Raw genomic sequence first — 20,961 nt, 5'->3', positions numbered from 1 at the left:
ACCAGACAATCTCAGGTTCAAGGCCTGACATCTCAAGGTTGGACTGGGAATGCCCCCTGTCTGATACCCTAAGACAGCCACTACTAGTCAGTGCTGACAATACTGAGCTAGATCCAGTGGCCCATTCTCAGTATAAAGCAGCTTGCCCTGTTTTAAAGCACACGGTAAAGATACAGGAAGACCTTCCAAACACCTCCCACCCACCCAATTCTGTTTTTTAAATAATTTTCAGTAGACAAAGCATGGAGCTATACTACCTCTCCCACCTACCAAATATCTCAAGCCCATAATAGAAGGGCCCAAGATCACTTGAGCCATAATGCAGCGCAGGCTCTGTCAAAAAGGAAAACGGGGATCCACCTTCACTGTAATAATGCATGGGGTCCATGTTTAGTGAATCTTGCACAGAAGCGATCATACCCCATGGGTCAGGCCTGTCAGTATCCCATTCTGCCACTCTCAACATCTTCCTGGTGTAAATAGGTTGGGCTGCCCCTTCTACATAGGAAATCTACCTTAAGATCTGCCTCCCTCAAATCAGGCCCATTCTTCTGTAGCCTCCCTTTCTCTGGTAGCCTTCTGGGATAAATTACATCTAGGCTGTTGCATCTCAGTGTGAAAACATTGAGCAAGGCCAAATAAACAGCCCTGACCCAACTACCACACCCAACACTACCACGCCTTCACTCCAAACTGGACAGCTCTGTAGATCAGAGATGGGCAAGGGGAGTCTGTATTTTAAATTTTGGTAAGCATTTCTTACCAAAGAGAGAGACTTATGGATTTGGCTGTGAGTATGGGGACCCTTCCCAGGATCCTGTCTATGGAGGTAGGGATGGGAACCTGAAAGGGTAGGAAGGATTTGGCCAGTTGTATGGTGCTAGGTCCTGCATTTACATGGCATTGTACAGACAGAACTAGGTGGGAAAGAAATGCAATCAGAGGTAACACCCTGTTTTCTGGTGGCATTTTGTAATAGCGTCACAGTTGTGACAATACTTTTGTTCTTGCTAGGTTGCCTGTGTGAGCTGGTGAGATCGCGAAAGGTTGTTCCCTGCAACAGCTGGTGAGGAATCAGGTAGGCCAGGCTAGATCTCCTCCGCTGCCACGGCTCCTCTGGAGTCATCCTTGTTTGGCAGGCCCAAGTCCAAGCAGTTTTTGTCAGCCCTGATAACCTGAACAGAGCACGTTGACATAGCAGATGTTGGAGTTGTCAGCAGTTTTCTGGCAAGGTCCACTTGCAGAATGCTCTGGCTGCCATTGAACAGGGCTTTCTCTTGCTTGGATGTTTTATTGGCTTTGAGGGGGCTCCTGCACCCCTGTACTTTGCTTTTCATTTTCACTGTGTCTGGGTAGCAGAAGAAAACCACGGCCACTACGGCAATCAAGGTGATTGTCCTTGAGGAGGCTCTGCTCTTCCCACTGCTGCGCGTACACGAAAGGCCCGAGTTTCCGGTCTCAACATCTTGCTTAAAGTTACTCTTTCCTGCCATGCTGGAACATAGTAAGAAGCAGGGATAGAGTAATCTGTCTTTGGGTCTTTCCAATCTTAGGGTCCATATGAAAATTAATATGGCTCCAAGTGCATTTCGCCTAACATTAAAATGTTTTTACGCAATTGTCTGAAACATGCATTTTTGCAAAAATGACCCTACTTATTATTACTATTATTATTTATTGAATTTATATCCCGCCCTATACCCAGAGGTCTCAGGGCAGTACTTTAAGGCATTGCATTATTTCCACTGATATAAGCATTTTTGTGCAGTTTGAAAAAACTGCAAAATCTGGAGAAGTGTGCATTTTGAAAGATGGCTTTCAACTTACATTGTAAACTGACGTGCACATAAGGTAGGTTTGCATTAAAATGTGAAACAAACCAACCAACCCCCCCCCCCCATCCTACTAATATATTCACCGTTTCATCTGCTATGTGCTTTCACAGACTTGTCTCTAGCCTGCAAATACCCACCTTTTGTATTTGTTATTCCAGTTATCACTGCATTTCCTTCCATCCCAGGCACAGTAAGGATCTCGTGCTAAAATGCAGTCAGGACAGGTTTTGTGAATGCCACAGTTGGCCAATGGGACTTGTACAATTCCTTTGGAATACCCCACATAAAGGATCCCCTAACAATGCACAAACACAAATATTTTGTTACTACAGTATTAGGAGGGCAGGAGAAAGGAAGACCTTCCTTACATTGTGTATAATTAACTTGTAGGACTTATTGCCATAAGGTGCAGCGATGGGCCCTGGCCTTAAAAACTATCTAAAATATAGTTAAATAAAAATGCCAGTGCCTCATTCACCCCAAATAATAGCCACGGATTGAGAGTTGTGCTTGTGATAATTTGATTGCCTGCAAAGTTTCTTTATTTTCTGGTTTTATATTTAATTGTGGCTCTCCGGGGTTTCAATCTTTTTCTAGCTGAGGATTGAACTTGAGACCTTCTACACATGAAGCATTTGCTCGACTACTTAGCTGTGGCCCTTCTCCTTAAAATAAAGTACGGTTCTAGTCCATGTGGTCTTGAATAAAGAACAAGTTTAAGTAAGAAACTGCCTTATCCCACATCAAACTACAGGGTTCATCTAGCTCCTTGTTGCCTAGCAGCTTTCCAGGGTTTCAGACAGGAAACGTTCTGGAGACTCAGCCTCTAAACTAAGGTAAGGTTACCAGATTTTTTTCAATGAATCCGGGAACACTCTTCAACTTCAACGGATTTTGTATGGGGGCTGATTTGTAAATCCGGGGACCGTCCCCGGGAAACGGGGACGTCTGGTAACCTTAAGCTAAGGCCCTTTTGCAAGCTTGTAGCTGCTGTTCCTTATCCAACAGAGTCTGCCCACGTTTTCAGGTGAGAGCAGCAGGTTCTGGACTGCCTCTGGCTTCTCAAACAGCTGGATCTCCTCAATGATGTGAGCATCGCTGCCGACGACCACCACTTTGTGAATGGCTCCCTGCTCTGCGGAAAACCAAGCAAAGATATAGAGTCTGAAATTTGATATGGTAGTAGCAGAACAGTTTGTTGAAACCCGGGCCTGTCACTATCAAGTGGGTGGGAGCTGACGTTACTCCCTCTTGTGCAGTCCATCCTCACTTAAGAACACCAGAAGAGCCTACTTGATTGGACTAATGGCCCATCTAGTCCAGCATCCTGTTCTCACAGTGACCAACCTGATGCCTGTGGGAAACTGGTAGGCAGGATCTGAGCACAAAAGCCCTCTCCCCCCTTGTGGTTTCCAGCAATGGAAATTCAGAAGCATTGCTGCTTCTGACTGTGGAGGCAGAGCAAGGCCATTGTGGCTAGATTGATAGCATCCTCCTCCACGAATTTGTCTAATCCTTTTGTAAAGCCATCCAAGCTGGCGGCCTCCCGTGTCTCCTGCAGGTGCAAGTGCCATAGTTTAAATGTGCACTTCCACTTTCAGAGCTGCAACTCTTTAATTGACTGGTTGACCAAGGCTGGATCTACGCCGACCTGTTTAACATTATTAAAATGGTACAGTTGTACCTTGGATCCTGAACGCCCTGGAACTCGAATGTTTTGGCTCATGAACGCCGCAAACCTGGAAGTGATTGTTCCGGTTTGCATACGTTTTTTTTGGAACCTGAACATCCGACGTGGGTTCCACGGGTTCCGATTGACTGCAGGGACTTCCTGCAGCCAATGAGAAGTCACGATTTGGTTTTCTAACATTTTGGAAGTCGAACGGACTTCCGGAACGGATTCCGTTCAACTTCCAGGGTACGACTGTATTAGACATATCATTTGTTTCTTTCATCAAACCACAGTCTCCCTACTCCCGGTTACTCTGCAGTGCCCTCTGGTATCACATTTTAATAACACATTATGAACATTAAAAGTACAGTCGTACCTTGGTTGTTGAACTTAATCCATTCCAGGAGTCCATTCGACTCCCGAAATGGTTCGAAAACCAAGGCGTGGCTTCCGATTGGCTGCAGGAGCTTCCTGCACTAAATCAGAAGCCATGGAAGCTACATTGGACGTTCGGTTTGTGGCATTCGGGAACCAAAACATCCGAGTACCAAGGTGTTCAACAACCAAGGTACAACTGTAGGACACCATGTGTCCATATAGTTATCAGAACCATTCCTTAACCCTTCATTAACATTAAAAACCATGAGTGTAGATCTGCTCCAGGTAGGAGGAAAAGTGAATACATTCCCTAGAGCTCCCTATCCTAACTCCAAGGGTAAATCAGCTGCTAAGCAGAGAGAACAAAGAGGGGTGAGGAAAGAGCTCTACAATCCCAGCAACCAGCTTTCTCAGCCTCTCCTGGGAAAACCATTAGCATTATCTAACCATTATCTGGCCCCTTTTAGTGTAATGAATTTGACACACAGGCCGCTTCTGAGACTTTCACTTTTCAAAATCAAAAGAGTCACGATTGAGTCTGTCTTGCTTGTTCATTATCTGGCTAAATCAGACTTCCTCAGACTCGGCCCTCCAGATGTTTTGAGACTACAATTCCCATCATCACTGACCACTGGTCCTGCTAGGGATCATGGGAGTTGTAGGCCAAAAACATCTGGAGGGCCGAGGTTGAGGAAGCCTGGGTTAAATGTTGCAACCTGTGTTGTAAGCCCTTGCTGGGTCAAAGGAATAAGGAGGTTACAGAGCAAATGTCTTAATCTCGACCTCCAGGGAAGGAAAAAACAACATCCATACCTGTCCCAAGAAACAGTATGGTATAGGGAATTCCCAAGATGTTCTCAGTTTGGTGTACTGTAATCCGGGTGTATTTCACATTGAGCTTCACAAACACGGGCTGGTTATAGAGTGGCCGAATCGTCTGATCCATCATATAATGTTCTTTTATGAAAACGAGGGTTTTGTCTGATGATGGGCTGACAGAACACTGAAGGGGGGACAGAAAAAGAGGCCCATTGGATCAGGCTGAGACCCATCTAGTCTAGCATCCTGCTCTCACAGGGGCCAACATGCTCCTTTGGGAAGCCTTCAAGGAGGACCTCTGTTCCCCTATTCACCCAAGGCATGAAGATGTGACTAACACACTTAATTAGGAGTCCTCCATACTGTTCTCTTCCAGTTTTTATCCGTGACTTAAGCCCATTCTGGTAAATATTCAGAGTCTTGCACAGCACAGGGTGAGTGTGATGTTGAGCGTGAGCAGCCAGTTAAGTAGGGTGTGTTTTGCGGCTGTCTCATCCATCTGAGAAGCTCCATTTTAATTTTGGCTCCACGTTTTGTAAAGACACACAGCCTCCCTGGAGGAGAAACTGAACTGTTTGTGGGGCAATGGTTCATTTCAGGAGCTAAGGACACACTAATTTCAAGGGAGCTCTACAAAGGGTTCCAGAACCCCTTAGACCTTTCTAATAATTTTCTACAGCCTAAGTGGGATCCCCTACACCAGGGATAGTCAACCTTTTTATACCTACCACCCACTAATGCATCTTTCTTGATGGTAAAATTTCCTTACCACCCATCAGTGCTCGATGGAAGGAGGATTCAGCTTGTGCCATAGAACCCCCTACTGCCCACCTAGAATCCTAGTGGGCATTAGGGACAGGTTGACAATCCCTGCCCTACACAGTCTTGGTTAAGGGTCATAACTGGATAATCCTCTCACTTGTGGAGAAGCTGGCAGAACAGAACTGCAGGAAACACTGGAGATGCTAATCTTCTGGCAGGACAGCCTAAGGACATAGGTTTGCTTTAAGACTTGATGGCAAACTATACACAGCATCCCTGAGAATCCGCATTCCCTGATTCCAGCAGGCATGTGCAATCCCCTCTCAACAGCTTATTTCCATCAGTGCAAAAGGACACAAATTAACAGAAGGAACTGACAGCCAAAGCAATTACACAGGAACTTGCAAAAACATTCAGAAATAATTTGAATTTGATTCCACTTCAGAAAGATGACAACTTCAAAATCTGGGGTTAAATTAGAAGGAAGAATCATTTATCAGTATCAGAGGGGCCCCTGGCATGCATTGGACATGCGTGATGCAATGTTGCACCATCTAGAGGAGGCTGAGGGCTCTGAAGGAGCCAGCCACTGATGCTGTGACGCACGACACTCGTGACGTCACACCCACATACCAACCCCATTCCAACAAATATTCAAGGGGCTGAAGACAACTTGGCCCCCTAGAGTTGGGGTGCCTGCTCAGTATCCTCACCAGAAGCAGTATTCAGCTGGGCATTGCACACTTCCAAGCAGAGGGCTAAAAGCGGTACTTACCGAGCCAGGGGGAGGATCCATGGCCTCCCCTTCATAGGGCAGCCACCGGGAGCAGTTCTGGTGTAACTCTTTATATCTCCCATTATCAAAGACTTTGTTGATAGCATTAAGGTCGAAGGCGCAGACTGCCGAGCTCCAGAAACCTCCCACCTGCCTGCAAAGAGATGTACAAACCAGCCGCACCACTAGAAGGAAAAGGCACTCTGCATATGCTTGGAGTCAATTTACTTCACCAGTATTTAGCACATTGTGGGACCCAAAACAAATTCCACAGTAGGGATGGATAAATTTGCATATTTCGATTTCTCACTTTTCCAATTTTAAGTTCAGCTTGTCACATTTCTACATCGGTTTGTGAATCTTTTCTCAAATAAGTCCACAGAAACATGGTCAGCATTGGGTGCTTATTTCCCCTAAGAGACACATGTTTGCAAGAAGTTTTGCTTCATGTTTTTCATTGTGTATGTTGCTTTTCTCATCATATGCATTTTTGCATGCAAACAGCTTCACAACAGTGCAAATTTCCTAGGGTACTTGTGTTTCAGTTCATTTATTGTTTGGAAATATGCAAAACTAGGTAGGGACCCATTAAAAAAAGGGAACTGAACCAAATCCTATCCCCCATTGTGCTGAGTGGCTAATATTCTTCCCCCGCTCCGGCTACTAAGGATTCTCACAGCCTTACCATTGAGGAACAAAGACCCCATAGAAAAATGCACCGCCTCCTGGGTGTGGAACAGCAAACACGTGTTGAATGACAGTATAAGGAAACTGCCCTTTCTGGGCACAGGAAAGATGTGCTTTCAGAAAGGTGGTCCATTTCTTCTGCAGCAATGTTTTTCCTCCAACATCGTTCTGTAGAGGATAGGAAAGCAAACATCACAGATAAATCAGATTGGTAGGCAAAGTCCTTTTAAGGAGCAGCCCCAGGCATTCTCTGATAGCTCTTTTGAGATAATCAAATTGCTGCTTTACTTTATTCATCCTATTAATTTTAGGGTTTGCTTTGTTGCTTACTGTTTCATCATGCGGTGTTGTACATTTCCTTCTTGAGTTTAGCAAGCTTGTAAGCTGCCTTGGAGGATTTTATAAGGGAAGCTGAGCTACGATGAAGACTGGTCGCATTCGGCATCAACTCAGTGTCACAGAATCAGAAAATTGTAGAGTTGGAAGGGACCCCAAGGGTCATCTAGTCCAACCCCCTGCAATGTGGGAACCTCAGCTAAAACATCCAGGACAGAAGACCATCCAACCTCTGCACATGCTCACAGCACTGAAAAAAAGTTCCTGCTCAAAAGCTTCCTTGATTTTGGAGGCCGCTCACCTTGCAGATGCGAGCAACCCTGGAGACGATGACTTTCTCAAAGAAGTCATACTCCTTTGCTGTTTCCCAAAAGAAAAAATAGACTTTGTCGTCATTTGGGGGGGCTGGGATGTTGAAGGAGGCCACGAATGTTGCATCACCTGGGGAGGGGAGGGGAAGAAAACTGCCAGATGTGAGATCTGATTTAGTTTCTAAGGCCCTTCCCCGCTCCCTCAGCATCTGCTCTTACCAGTCATCCAGTGCTCATTCTTCAAAACTGAACTACTGCCCAGGGTTCGAGTGATGATGGGCTCATTCCCGGGAATGTTTTCCTGGGTGGCAGTGTAAAGTTCGCCATCTGCAGGGTAAAGGCAGGAGAGACGGTGACTCCTCCTTCCCCTTCAGCCCGTTTTCTAGAGTGCTTGTAATTCACTGCCCACAGGGCCAGATCAATATGTTTTTGCACCTGAGGCAAACTGCAAAATGGTACGCGCTCACCACCAGGGAAGAAGAAGGTGAGTGAAGATGTCTATCAGGAACAAAGGTAGGGGGAATCAAATCAACCTTACCTGATAGTTGAGCCGGGAATCAAAGGTCGTCTCAGTGCAAGGGAAGTGGCCCGCTCTGAATCATGCCAGGTGGGCATGGGCGCATAGCCCAGGCAACTCCAGCGGGCAGCCCCCATCAGCAGCACCACCTATTCACCAAGAGGCTGCTGTAGAGGTGGCATGGGAGGGGAGCTGCCAAAGAGGTGGTAGATCCAGCCTCCAAGGAGCACATTGCTGCAGCAGCTGGCAATACATTCCTTGCTGTTCCTGTGGATGCTGCTGCTTGAGGCGGTTGCCTCATCTTGCCTCGTGGGTGGGCCGGCCCTGACTGCCCCTAATTTTGCCTTGAACATACCTTGCTAAATATCTTGTAAGTCAATGTGCTTTCCTAAGCTTGCTCATGTCCCTCCCCAGGACCTCTACAAGTTATATCTCAGAGTGGGCGGCTTGTCCCCCAGGGAAAGGTGGCCGCGTGAATCTATGCACAGTTCATCAAACTGCTTCACACATTGCAGTGCCTGGGGTATATTTTAATCACACTGCAGGGTGACATGTCGTCCATCTTTCAACAAGAGGAAATACAGGCAGGGGACAGGCTGTCATCCTCCTTAGATGGATGTTCTCCGAATGATTTGGACTATAATTCTCATCAACTCCAGCCAGCACAGCTGATGGGAGTTGCAGTTCAAATCATCTAGAAAGGAACACAGCCTTTGGCAAGGAATTAAAAGGGCCTGCCCTTTTGGGTGCCTCACCCAAGAAAAGTGCTTTTAAAGGGCGAAATCACGGAGTGAAATCACATGAGATCATGGCATCAAAATGGCTGCCATTCTCTCATGGGGGGGTGGAGGGGAATAGAGAAGGTGGTATCTGGGAAGATCGTGTCCCGGATTTTGCTGTTGAGTTGTTGGAGGGTATGGCATGAGAACCGGGGATGTTATAACAGACCTCTGTCTTCCTCTGTGGAATGCAGAAGCGGGCAATAGGTAAAGGTAAAGAGCCCCTGACAGTTAAGTTCAGTCACAAATGACTCTGGGGTTGCGGCGCTCATCTAGCTCTATAGGCCTAGGGAGACGGTGTTAGGATTTTGAAGGGTAGCTTTGTCTCAGTCTGCGTGTTGTTTCAGAAAGTGCAAATTAATTAAGTATGCCTTTAAATGAAAGCGGAATTGTATGTCTTCTGCACCCCTGGTTTCTATCCTTCCTTTCAGAGCTTGGGTGTGCATAAGATAGGTAAAGCTAAAGGGACCCCTGACAATTAAGTCCAGTCGCGAACAACTCTGGAGTTGCAGCGCTCATCTCGCTCTATAGGCCGAGGGAGCCGGCGTTTGTCTGTAGACAGCTTCTGGGTCATGTGGCCAGCATGACTAAGCTGCTTCTGGTAAAATGCCGTTTACCTTCCCGCTGGAGTGGTACCTATTTATCTACTTGCACTTTGACGTGCTTTCAAATTGCTAGGTTGGCAGGAGCAGGGACTGAGCAACAGGAGCTCACCCCGTTGCGGGCATTCGATCGGCAAGCCCTAGGCTCATTGGTTTAGACCACAGCACCACCCGCGTCCCTATGCTTTCTATGGAATGCCAAAGTGGACAATAGGGTGGTGCAAACTTTTGACATCCAAGGAAGTGGAACCCCTCCCCTTCCAGGTGGCTCACCAACGAGGATTGCGGTGTTCCCATAGTAAGGGCTATAGGGAGAGACACCCTTCCCTTGCAGGAGGAGGGGCTTGCCTTCTGCATCTTTCACCAGACTGAATGTTGTTAGATCCTAGCAAGGCAAGGGAAGGAAAAGGAGAAAAGTCAAAAGAAGCAAAATTGATGGGAAGGTGTCCTTCAGAAACCAAGCATCCCCATGGAGCTGTTTATAGTCAAAAGGAAGCACAGATTGTGGGTGCCTGTTGATTCTCAGCAGGAATGCTGTTCTGTAGAACAGGGCCAGCCACACCAAAAGCCCAGCTTCAAGTTGCTAGCCTTATAAAGGGACCCCCCCTTCTTCTCTCCCTTAAGAACTCACAACATAAACGCAGGTGGGACTGAAAGCATACGTCCCGCAGGTGTAAAGGTGTGTGTCGTTCAGTTGCACTAGGACACGGATGAAATTGAAACATTCCCTCTGTGGAGATGAAGGTGAGAAAATCAGGATTGAACTTCCAGTTACGTTTGCATCCCAAAGAAGCTTTCCACTGGGTGGTTGTTAAATAGCAACCAAGAATGCATGAAAACCCGGCCCCTTTCCTGCATGCAAGCACATAATAATAATAGTTCTTGAAGGGTTTAAAGGATAACAGATTATTTATTTAGTCAAAATAAGCAGTGGTGCCACTAGATAATTCTGCAGTCTGGTCATAATGGTGTTTTGTTAGAACTGCCAAAACACCTAATGGTGTTTTGTTACAACTAACCTTTCAATTGGCAAGCCCAAGCGGCAGGGTGGTTTACCCCACAGCACCACCCGCATCCCTGTGCATAAGATAGTTCAGGATATACTGGTATTATTTCTCAGCAATTTGAAAGAGGATCGCCCATGGTTCTTATGCTGCCTGTGTTCATGCAGCTGAGTTTCTATCTCCATAGAAGATAGCAGGTAGCAGCTTCAGAGTGGAGGTGGGCATTCAAATCAGCAAAAGGAAAGAGGGAAATGCACACAGATGCACACCACATTCCTAGACTGGGAGGCAGCACTTCCTCTATCCCCAATGCATTACCTCTTTGTTATTCACCTTCAAGGCACAGTTATCCTTTTTATCAGCCGTGGGACTCCACTGTATCTATTACAGGAAAAGGGGAAGAAGGGCATTTTAGAGGAGGAGAAACCAAAGAAGGGGAAAATAGTCAGATTGCAAATGTTCAGCCTTACTGGTTCAGCCTGCAGAATTATTTTGCAAATAGGAAGAGGAAAGTCAAGACTAAATTTCTGTTTTTATAATATAGTTTTAACGGTTTTGTGTTATATTTTTATAAATTGCTCAAGAGATTTTCAAATATCTGTTAATTTAGAAATGCATTAAATAAGCAAATAAAAAAGCAAGACTGCATCTGTTTACAGTCTCTAAACTCTGGTCCTTGATAAAGCACTGACTTGCGTGAGACAAAATGCTAAATCATGGTTATGGAGCCATGTGACTGAGCCGTCTGCTTCTTGCAGGATATAGGGATGAAATTATTTATCCATTTTGGTTTCTCCTAGTTTCTCATTTTAAACCTGAAATTCAACACTGCACATTTCTGCATCATTTTGTGCTTTTATTTCTGAAGGTTTTTTTTTACCCAATATTTACATTTTTGCATGTTTTAAGTAACGTAATTTTTTGTGCCCCCTTCATGGATCACTGCCTTGCCGTGGTGAAGGGGCTTGAATAACTCAAAGAAGCTATGAACTATGCCGAGCAGGGCACCCAAGATGAACAGGTCATAGTGGAGAGTTTTGACCAAACGTGATCCACCTGGAGGAGGAACCGGCAAGCCACTCCAGTATCCCTGCCAAGAAAACTCCATGGACAAAGACAACAGGCATATAAAAGTTATGACGCTGGAAGATGAGCCCCTCAGGTCGGAAGGCGTCCAACATGCTACTGAGGAAGAGCGGAGGACAAGTACAAGTAGATTCAGAGCTGATGAAGTGGCTGGGCCAAAGCCGAAAGGACGCTCAGTTGCGGATATGCCTGGAAGCAAAAGGAAAGTCCAATGCTGTAAAGAAAAATATTGCATAGGAACCTGGAATGTAAGAACCATGAACCTGGGTAAGTTGGATGTGGTCAAAAATGAGATGGCAAGAATAAATATTGACATCCTGGGCATCAGTGAACTAAAATGGATGGGAATGGGCGAATTCAGTTCGGATGACCATCATATCTACTGCTGTGGGCAAGAAACCCGTAAAAGAAATGGAGTGGCCCTCATAGTCAACAAAAGAGTGGCGAAAGCTGTACTGGGATGCAATCTCAAAAATGATAGAATGATATCGATACGAATCCAAGGCAGACCTTTTAACATCACAGTAATCCAAGTATATGCACCAACTACTAGTGCTGAAGAAACTGAAATTGACCAATTCTATGAAGACTTACAACACCTTATAGAAGTGACACCAAAGAAGGATGTTCTTGTCGTTATAGGGGATTGGAATGCTAAAGTAGGGAATCAAGAGATAAAAGGAACAACTGGCAAGTTTGGCCTTGGAGATCAAAACGAAGCAGGACAAAGGCTAATAGAGTTCTGTCAAGAGAACAAGCTGGTCATCACAAACACGCTTTTCCAACAACACAAGAGACGACTCTACACATGGACATCACCAGATGGGCAGCATCGAAATCAGATTGATTATATTCTCTGCAGCCAAAGATGGAGAAGCTCTATACAGTCAGCAAAAACAAGACCTGGAGCTGACTGTGGCTCAGATCATCAGCTTCTTATAGCAAAATTCAAGCTTAAACTGAAGAAAGTAGGAAAAACCACTGGGCCGGTAAGATACAATCTAAATCAAATCCCTTATGAATACACAGTGGAAGTGAGGAACAGGTTTAAGGATTTAGATTTGGTGGGCAGAGTGCCTGAAGAACTATGGATGGAGGCTCGCAACATTATACAGGAGGCAGCAACGAAAACCATCCCAATGAAAAAGAAATGCAAGAAAGCAAAGTGGCTGTCCAACGAGGCCTTACAAATAGCAGGGGAGAGAAGGCAAGCAAAATGCGAGGGAGATAGTGAAAGATACAGGAAGTTGAATGCAGATTTCCAAAAAAAGACAAGAAGGCGTTCTTAAACAAGCAATGCAAAGAAATAGAGGAAAACAACAGAATGGGAAGAACCAGAGATCTGTTCAAGAAAATTGGAGATATGAAAGGAACATTTCATACAAAGATTACCATAATAAAGGACAAAAGTGGTAAGGACCTAACAGAAGCAGAAGACATCAAGAAGAGGTGGCAAGAATACACAGAGGAATTATACCAGAAAGATATGGATGGCTCGTACACCCCAGGTAGTGTAGTTGCTGACCTTGAGCCAGCCATCCTGGAGAGTGAAGTCAAATGGGCCTTAGAAAGCACTGCAAATAACAAGGCCAGTGGAAGTGATGATATTCCAGCTGAACTATTTAAAATTTTAAAAGATGATGCTGTTAAGGTGCTACACTCAATATGCCAGCAAATTTGGAAAACTCAGCAGTGGCCAGAGGATTGGAGAAGATCAGTCTACATCCCAATCCCAAAGAAAGGCAGTGCCAAAGAATGCTCCAACTACCGCACAATTGCACTCATTTCACATGCTAGCAAGGTTATGCTTAAAATTCTACAAGGCAGGCTTAAGCAGTATGTGGACCGAGAACTCCCAGAAGTGCAAGCTGGATTTCGAAGGGGCAGAGGAACTAGAGATCAAATTGCAAACATGCGCTGGATTATGGAGAAAGCTAGAGAGTTCCAGAAAGACATCTACTTCTGCTTCATTGACTATGCAAAACCCTTTGACTGTGTCGACCACAGCAAACTATGGCAAGTTCTTAAAGAAATGGGAGTGCTGATCACCTCATCTGTCTCCTGAGAAATCTCTATGTGGGACAAGAAGCTACAGTTAGAACTGGATATGGAACAACTGATTGGTTCAAAATTGGGAAAGGAGTACGACAAGGCTGTATATTGTCTCCCTGCTTATTTAACTTATATGCAGAATTCATCATGCGAAAGGCTGGGCTCGATGAATCCCTAGCCGGAATTAAGATTGCCGGGAGAAATATCAACAACCTCAGATATGCAGATGACACAACCTTGATGGCAGAAAGTGAGGAGGAATTAAAGAACCTTTTATTGAGGGTGAAAGAGGAGAGCGCAAAATATGGTTTGAAGCTCAACATCAAAAAAACAAAGATCATGGCCACCGGTCCCATCACCTCCTGGCAAATAGAAGGGGAAGAAATGGAGGCAGTGAGAGATTTTACTTTCTTGGGCTCCATGATCACTGCAGATGGTGACAGCAGCCACGAAATTAAAAGACACCTGCTTCTTGGAAGAAAAGCAATGACAAACCTAGACAGCATCTTAAAAAGTAGAGACATCACCTTGCCAACAAAGGTCCAAATAGTAAAAGCTATGGTTTTCCCAGTAGTAATGTATGGAAGTGAAAGCTGGACCATAAAGAAGGCTGATCGCCGAAGAATTGATGCTTTTGGATTATGGTGCTGGAGGAGACTCTTGAGAGTCCCATGGACTGCAAGAAGATCAAACCTCTCCATTCTTAAGGAAATCAGCCCTGAGTGCTCAGTGGAAGGACAGATTGTAAAGCTGAGGCTCCAATACTTTGGCCACCTCATGAGAAGAGAAGACTCCCTGGAAAAGACCCTGATGTTGGGAAAGATGGAGGGCACAAGGAGAAGGGGATGACAGAGGACGAGATGGTTGGATAGTGTTCTCGAGGTTACCAGCATGAATTTGACCAAACTGCCTGGAGGCAGTGGAAGACAGAAGTGCCTGGCGTGCTCTTGTCCATGGGGTCACGAAGAGCCGGACACGACTAAACGACTAAACAACAACAACAATTTTTTGTGCACGATTTCCTTGAAACACACTTTCTTTGAAGTTTGGATGGAGAATGGCACTGCAAAATTTTGAGAAGTGCAAGTTTTGAAGGATAGCTGTGTTCCAGTTTGGGTAAGTGCAGATTAGGTGGGTTCACGTTAAATTGCAAACTTTAATTGCTTCCCCGTCGCTGCTGTGCTGCCCCCTCTTCTCCCCTCTTGCTTTCTGCTAATGGGGCCATGCAAGGAAATAAATACAAATTAACTATTAAAGAGGTTACAAAGCAAAAACAAACGCTTTACCATAAAAAGACAGATAAGAAAGGCTAACAGTGTAAAGACACCTTTCAGGATTTGGGTAAAGTCCAAAAGTTAGCTGGCCACGCCCACTTCCAACCATTAGAGTTACAGACCCCAACAGTAAACTGTATTGAGGCATCTGTGGATGTTGCATCGCACAGACCTTTATCAGGGGCCATTAGACCCAGGCCAGAGGTCAGCTTCTCCACAAAAGGGAGAGTGGATTTCCTTCAGCCAATCAGGGCTTATTTTCTCAGCACTAGAGGATGCCCATGGTGGAAGACCTTGCAGCTACTAAATGGATTTCTGCACAATCTCTTGTGACCTTGATGTAATCCTGCAACAGACATGCCACACAGGTGGCAAGTTGGGTTAATTAAACAAAACCTCCCCCCGCCCCCTAGGAAGGCTGCACCCAGAATCCTAAGTAAAAAGCCATTAAAACAAACCAAAGACATGATGATTTATTTACCTACATTGAATCAGGACTTTAACCAACATTAAGCTGCTGCTTACCCTTCAAACCTGGTGCAAGCCATAGTTTCCTGGTTGGGGTGTCTAATGGCAAACAGTGGTTTGATAAAACTGGGAAGTAATGCGGTCTGGGGGCAGAAAGGGCTGAAACATGATGAACGCCAATGCACACATAGAAACATTTTTAAAAGGGTCCTCAGTATCTCCCACATAACAGGGAGCAGGGTTGAAAGGGTTGTCATCTTGAATAATGTGGGTGAGCACCCTCATCAGAACACCACTCCAGACCTTTCCTCTCACTTTCTCCAGCACTCCTTATCCTGAAACCCCATTTCCCACTCACCTCATGCTTCACCCTGATGGTGGTATCCGTGCGAATGTCAAGGGCAAGAATAGTGTCTCTGGCACCCACATAGAGAGTTTTCTTGTTTTTGCTCAGTAGGAAAGTGTCCCAGTTCTGAACCCCTTTTTGCATGAATGGGAAAATCTTTCGTCTAGGGTCCCCTGAGGATAAAAAAAGAGAGTAAGGCTAGGTACATTTTCAGCAAGCGTTTGGTAGCCAGTCCTGGTTTCCAGTGCTCAATGATGCTCAGCTTTTTCGCTTCCTGCTCAGAGGAAAAGTCAGTGTGTCCCTTTTGTACCATGACCAGTGAGGGTGTATTACAGGGTGGATCATTGGGTGGTGTGTGTGAATATGCAGCAACTCTGTCCCCAACATGGGCCCAGTGTGCCCAGCATAGCGCATAGTCTGGTGCCATTTTGAAAGGGACATCCTCACATGCACAATGGTGGCTGCAGACGGCATATGCATACAGTGCAAATACTCAACCGTCTCAAGTTTCTAGTCCTGTGCACGTGCTAAGAATCCACAGATGACAAACATCAGGGGCAGATGGATGTGATCCTGCTCTCCCACCCAGATGTGCATGATCCACCAATTCTGAATGTTGGCACAGGACTAGATGAGGTATAATAGTTTATTCCTACCAATGAATACACTCACAGCCCACTGTTAACCTTTCCCATCCCAAATCTTGCTCATCTCCTTCGAGGCACCCTTTCAACTTCTCCCCTAGTGCACAGATGTTGACTCTGTCCTCCTTTGAGTTACTCACTTAACGGGGTGGTTTGCTTTGGCATCAGCTCTGTGGCCAGAGCATTGGCAAACGTCAGGAGGCAAATGAAGAAGTGTTTGGAGTTCATGGTTGGTTATCAGCAGATGGTAGCTGTCAAGAAATGCAGAAGAAGGGAAGAGGAGGGAAGGGAAGGGAAGGGAAGGGAAGGGAAGAAGAAAGAAAGAAAGAAAGAAAGAGAAAGAAAGTCATCACTAAAACGTTAATGACATATTATACTCTTGGCTACACCTTTGTTATATGACGCCTAAGTGTCCTCTGTGGCTAGATGTCCTTTTTGCCAGCTTTGTCTGGTACAGTGGAACCTGGGTTTTCGAACGTAATCCCTTCCGAAACATTCAGAAACCGAAAACGGAAAGCGGAAGCCTCAATACAATAGGGAAACTCAAAATGGAAGCCGCGTGGCACGTTCGGCTTCTGAAAATCGTTCGAAAACCAAAGCAGTAACTTCCAGGTTTTCAGCATTCAAGTTCCGAAACGTTCGTCAACGGAGACGTTCAAGAACCAAGGTTCCTCTGTACACTAGCTAAGGATGTTTCTGGAATACAGTAGGCTGTGGGTTGATAACCCTGAGACGGGACTACTGCAATGTACTGTATGTGGGGCTGCCCCTGGGACTTGGTCTGAAAGCTACAGCTGTTGCACAATGCAGCAGTAAGAATGCTGATGGGGGCAAACAGCCAACATCTTGTCTTCTAAAATATCGGCATTGGCTGCCCATATGCTACTGGGTCAAGTTCAAGTTTTATTTTAACATACAATGCCCTGAACAACTTGAGTACCAGATATTTTAAGGATCTGAGCACTTATAAATAAATATAATTATAAATATAAATAAATAAATATTTAATATATTTAAATTATTATTATTATTATTATTATTATTATTATTATATCGTAGCTTCATCACAGGGATCACTTTTAGGAATGCTGCTAGTTGACCCCTGGGTTTCCCGATAAGTCAGGTATGTAAGCGTCTGGCTGGCATCCTCACTGTTAAATTTCAAGACTATCTTGAAAACCTTTTTATGCTGACAGACCTATTCGGCTGTTTAAATTTTCTTAGGTTGGACCCTGTCGTGTATTGTTGGTATGGTATTCTGTGCTTTGTTGCATCTATTTTTGTACACCACATTGATATTTTATGAGTTTGGTAAGTGTGAGATAAGGACGCGGGTGGCGCTGTGGGTTAAACCACAGAGCCTAGGACTTGCCGATCAGAAGGTCAGCGGTTCAAATCCCCGTGACGGGGTGACCTCCCGTTGTTCGGTTCCTGCTCCTGCCAACCTAGCAGTTCGAAAGCACGTCAAAGTGCAAGTAGATAAATAGGTACCGCTCTGGCAGGAAGGTAAACGGCGTTTCCGTGTGCTGCTCTGGTTCGCCAGAAGCAGCTTAGTCATGCTGGCCACATGACCTGTAAGCTGTACACCGGCTCCCTCAGCCAATAAAGCAAGATGAGCGCCGCAACCCCAGAGTCGGTCACGACTGGACCTAATGGTCAGGGGTCCCTTTACCTTTACCTTTAAGTGTGAGATAAGTTATTACAAAATATAAAATATTTGGCAATCAAATAAAACTGCTTGAAATGGGTTGGCTGATCAAAGATTCCTAAATACAGTGGTGCCCCGCAAGACGAATGCCTTGCAAGACGGAAAAACCGCTAGACGAAAGGGTTTTCTGTTTTGGAGGTGCTTCGCAAAACGAATTTCCTATGGGCTTGCTTCGCAAGACGAAAATGTCTTGCGAGTTCCTGCGGGTTTTTTCCCCTCCCCCCCCTTTTTAAGCTGTTAAGCCGCTAAGCCGCTTATCTGCTTATCCGCTAAGCCGCTAATAACGCTAATAGTGCTAAGCCGCTAAGCCGCCAATGGGCTTGCTTCGCAAGACGAAAAAACCGCTAGACGAAGAGATTCACGGAACGGATTCTTTTCGTCTTGCGAGGCACCACTGTATATGGCTCTCAGTTGCCAAAGTGGCAACTTTAGGATGTATCTGCCTAAGGCTCTTCTGAAAATGCAGGAAGGAAAAGAGTAGTAGTAGTAGTAGTAGTAGTAGTAGTAATTTATTTATTTATTTATTTATTTATTTATTTATTTATTCATTCATTCATTCATTCATTCATACCCCACCCGTCTGGCTGGACTTCCCCAGCCACTCTGTGCAGCTTCCAACAAAATATTAAAAACACCATAAAACATCAAACAATAAAAACTTCCCTAAACAGGGCTGCCTTCAGATGTCTTCTAAAAGTCAGATAGTTGTTTATTTCCTTGACATCTGATGGGAGGGCGTTCCACAGGGCGGGCGCCACTACCGAGAAGGCCCTCTGCCTGGTTCCCTGTAACTTCGCATCTCGCAGTGAGGGAACTGCCAGAAGGCCCTCGGCGCTGGACCTCAGTGTCTGGGCTGAGCGATGGGGGTAGAGATGCCCCTTCAGGTATACTGGGCCGAGTTGGGGAGCTAAAGTTCTCACGTTGTGGGTGAGAGCTTCAGTGCGGGTGAGGTGGAAAATACCTGCATGGGGTAATCACTAATTGTGGGAAGATCCACCGAAGAAGACAAGTGATGGTACAAACTGAAGGCTCATGCTCTTTTTTATCCAAAATTCCTGGGGCGGAATTCCAAAGCCATAGAGGTAGATCAGAAGCTTTCCAGGCCTTCTCTGCTCATCCTTTCCCCAGGCTCTCCTTTCCCCAGGACCCCACGTCCCCTTTCCCTGGCCTCCCCAGGCTCAATTGCTCTTTCCCCAGTTAGGCCACAAAGTCTTCTCCTTCACCAGCACCTACTCTTTTCTCAGGCTCCAGGTTTTTTTGCCCTGCATCTGCTCTGCCTTGTCTTGCACCAATCCTTGTTCTGACCTCTCTCAGCAAACCCCAACCCTTTGGTGCTCAGCTTGTCTGTGACATCAAACAATGGCAACCAATGGCATCAGAAGTCAGAAAAAACAATATTCCCCCCCCCCTTTTTAGTGAAAAGTTGCCAGTCACCCACGTCCAGATGGAACTCTTTGTTATGAGAGTGGGTTTTGAATATGCCAGAGGTTCCCCAGGCTGTGGTTGATAGAAACTAGAGCTCCAAACACCTGAATGGCAGCAGGTTGGTCTACTAGACTTTCATTTCTTCCACCAAGATAGCTCAGTTAAGACAATTCTTCTAAGCAAAAGTCTGGAAGTTAGGGAACGTGACAGAAGCTCCTCCTCCTAGAAAGGATTCTGGTTCTCTTCTTCCAATTCCAGGTCTCCTTTAACCATGGGTGCTACAATTGCCCAGGGTGATGACATTTAAAGCCATCATTCCCAATCAGGGCTTGGAGGTGACCAGGAGCTCTGGTTTTACCCAATTCAGACATAGCAGCAAACTATCACCAGAGGAAACTTAGGAATGGAGGAAAGAACCAGGAAACATGAGAGGAGGAGCGTGCACACACACCTCTGTAGTATCTTCTAAGGCTCCCACTTACTTGGGAATGAAGTCTGATTGAACTCAGTAGGACTTACTCCTGAGTATGCATCATCAGGATTGCACTGCAAGCCATGTTTTGGAGGATCATAATAAGATGTCTGAACTGGGGTGATGATGGGACAACAATGCTAGCATCAACAATTCAGCACGCACAAAATGGCTGGCAAATCTGAAACCAAAAGGTTCAAATTCTGAAAATGGAATATGCTGTTTAAATCAGGCGCAGCTACTTAGTTTACTTAATTCCTCACACAATCCAGTTCAAGACTCCTCCAAGAATCAGATCATTGGATATAAAGTCTCATAAACACTGAAAAAGATTGTGCAGGGATTTTAACTGTATGGAATTGGGTGCATATATTGAGCCCGGTGTTATTAGGTGAGCTTCTTGTAAAAGCCCTTTGACAAAATTTCTGCTGGTGTCTTTGAGAGTCTAATGAGCTTTGAAAGCAAGTTGGGAATGTAAAACAATGGCAACACCCTTGGATTTAGGAGATCCTGTGGCAACCATCTGTTGTCCAAAGCAATTATGACGTAGCAGCGAGTTCTTTGGGTCAGCCTCTGAGCATTCATGGGATTTGCTTGTGTGGTGGCTGTACATCTTGTTGATCAGTCATTGACCTCACACTTTTAAGTGCATTTCCCCATCACTTTCCTAATGGCAAAAAGTATTGCAAAATCTGGATAAGCGTGAATTTGTGTTTTCGTTCTGGAAAATGCAAATCTGATAGATTTGGCTTTAAATGCAAACTGAACCAAATTTCTCCCCTGTCCCGACTAGAGAGAGAGACAATAATCTGCAGTTGATTCAACAATAGTTTGAGTGATGCTGTGGCTTAAGCTGGGTGATGCAAATTGAAGTCCAAAGTGGCCATACTGGCTGACCTTTACCTCCGCTTTATTTTTTAATTTAAAGCAGGCAATGTATGAACCTGCACTCCTCTCTTCACCTCTCTGCCACCCCCACAAATATCTGAAGCAAATAACAGAAGGGCCC

At 45.3% G+C, this 20,961-nt stretch overlaps 1 protein-coding gene across 4 annotated transcripts; it reads right to left on the bottom strand.

Annotated features, from left to right (window-relative positions):
• Window positions 1–955: 955 nt before the first annotated feature.
• On the bottom strand, window positions 956–20,150 carry LOC309330349 (semaphorin-4A-like). 4 transcript variants are annotated; one of them, XM_081841885.1, is made up of 14 exons: window positions 19,963–20,150; window positions 16,488–16,598; window positions 15,716–15,876; window positions 10,796–10,858; window positions 10,105–10,203; window positions 9,747–9,858; window positions 7,795–7,902; window positions 7,566–7,705; window positions 6,927–7,096; window positions 6,242–6,395; window positions 4,699–4,888; window positions 2,855–2,970; window positions 1,973–2,130; window positions 956–1,494 (listed from the first exon to the last, which is right to left on the bottom strand). In XM_081841885.1, exons 2-14 carry the CDS (start codon window positions 16,573–16,575, stop codon window positions 1,089–1,091), a joined length of 1,965 nt encoding a protein of 654 aa, XP_081698011.1. In that variant the 5' UTR covers window positions 16,576–16,598; window positions 19,963–20,150; the 3' UTR covers window positions 956–1,088. The 4 variants fall into 4 exon arrangements, with proteins under 4 accessions (XP_081698011.1, XP_081698009.1, XP_081698010.1 ...); XM_081841883.1 differs by lacking the exon at window positions 19,963–20,150 and adding an exon at window positions 19,289–19,396; XM_081841884.1 differs by lacking the exon at window positions 19,963–20,150 and adding an exon at window positions 19,017–19,268.
• Between the last annotated feature and the right edge of the window lie 811 nt (window positions 20,151–20,961).

Source organism: Podarcis erhardii, assembly GCF_964252035.2.
Source record: "Podarcis erhardii genome assembly, chromosome: 15".
NCBI classification, from domain to species: Eukaryota; Metazoa; Chordata; class Lepidosauria; order Squamata; family Lacertidae; genus Podarcis; species Podarcis erhardii.
The sequence above is the reverse complement of the archived record's forward strand: the minus strand, read 5'-3'. Positions and strand labels throughout refer to the sequence as shown.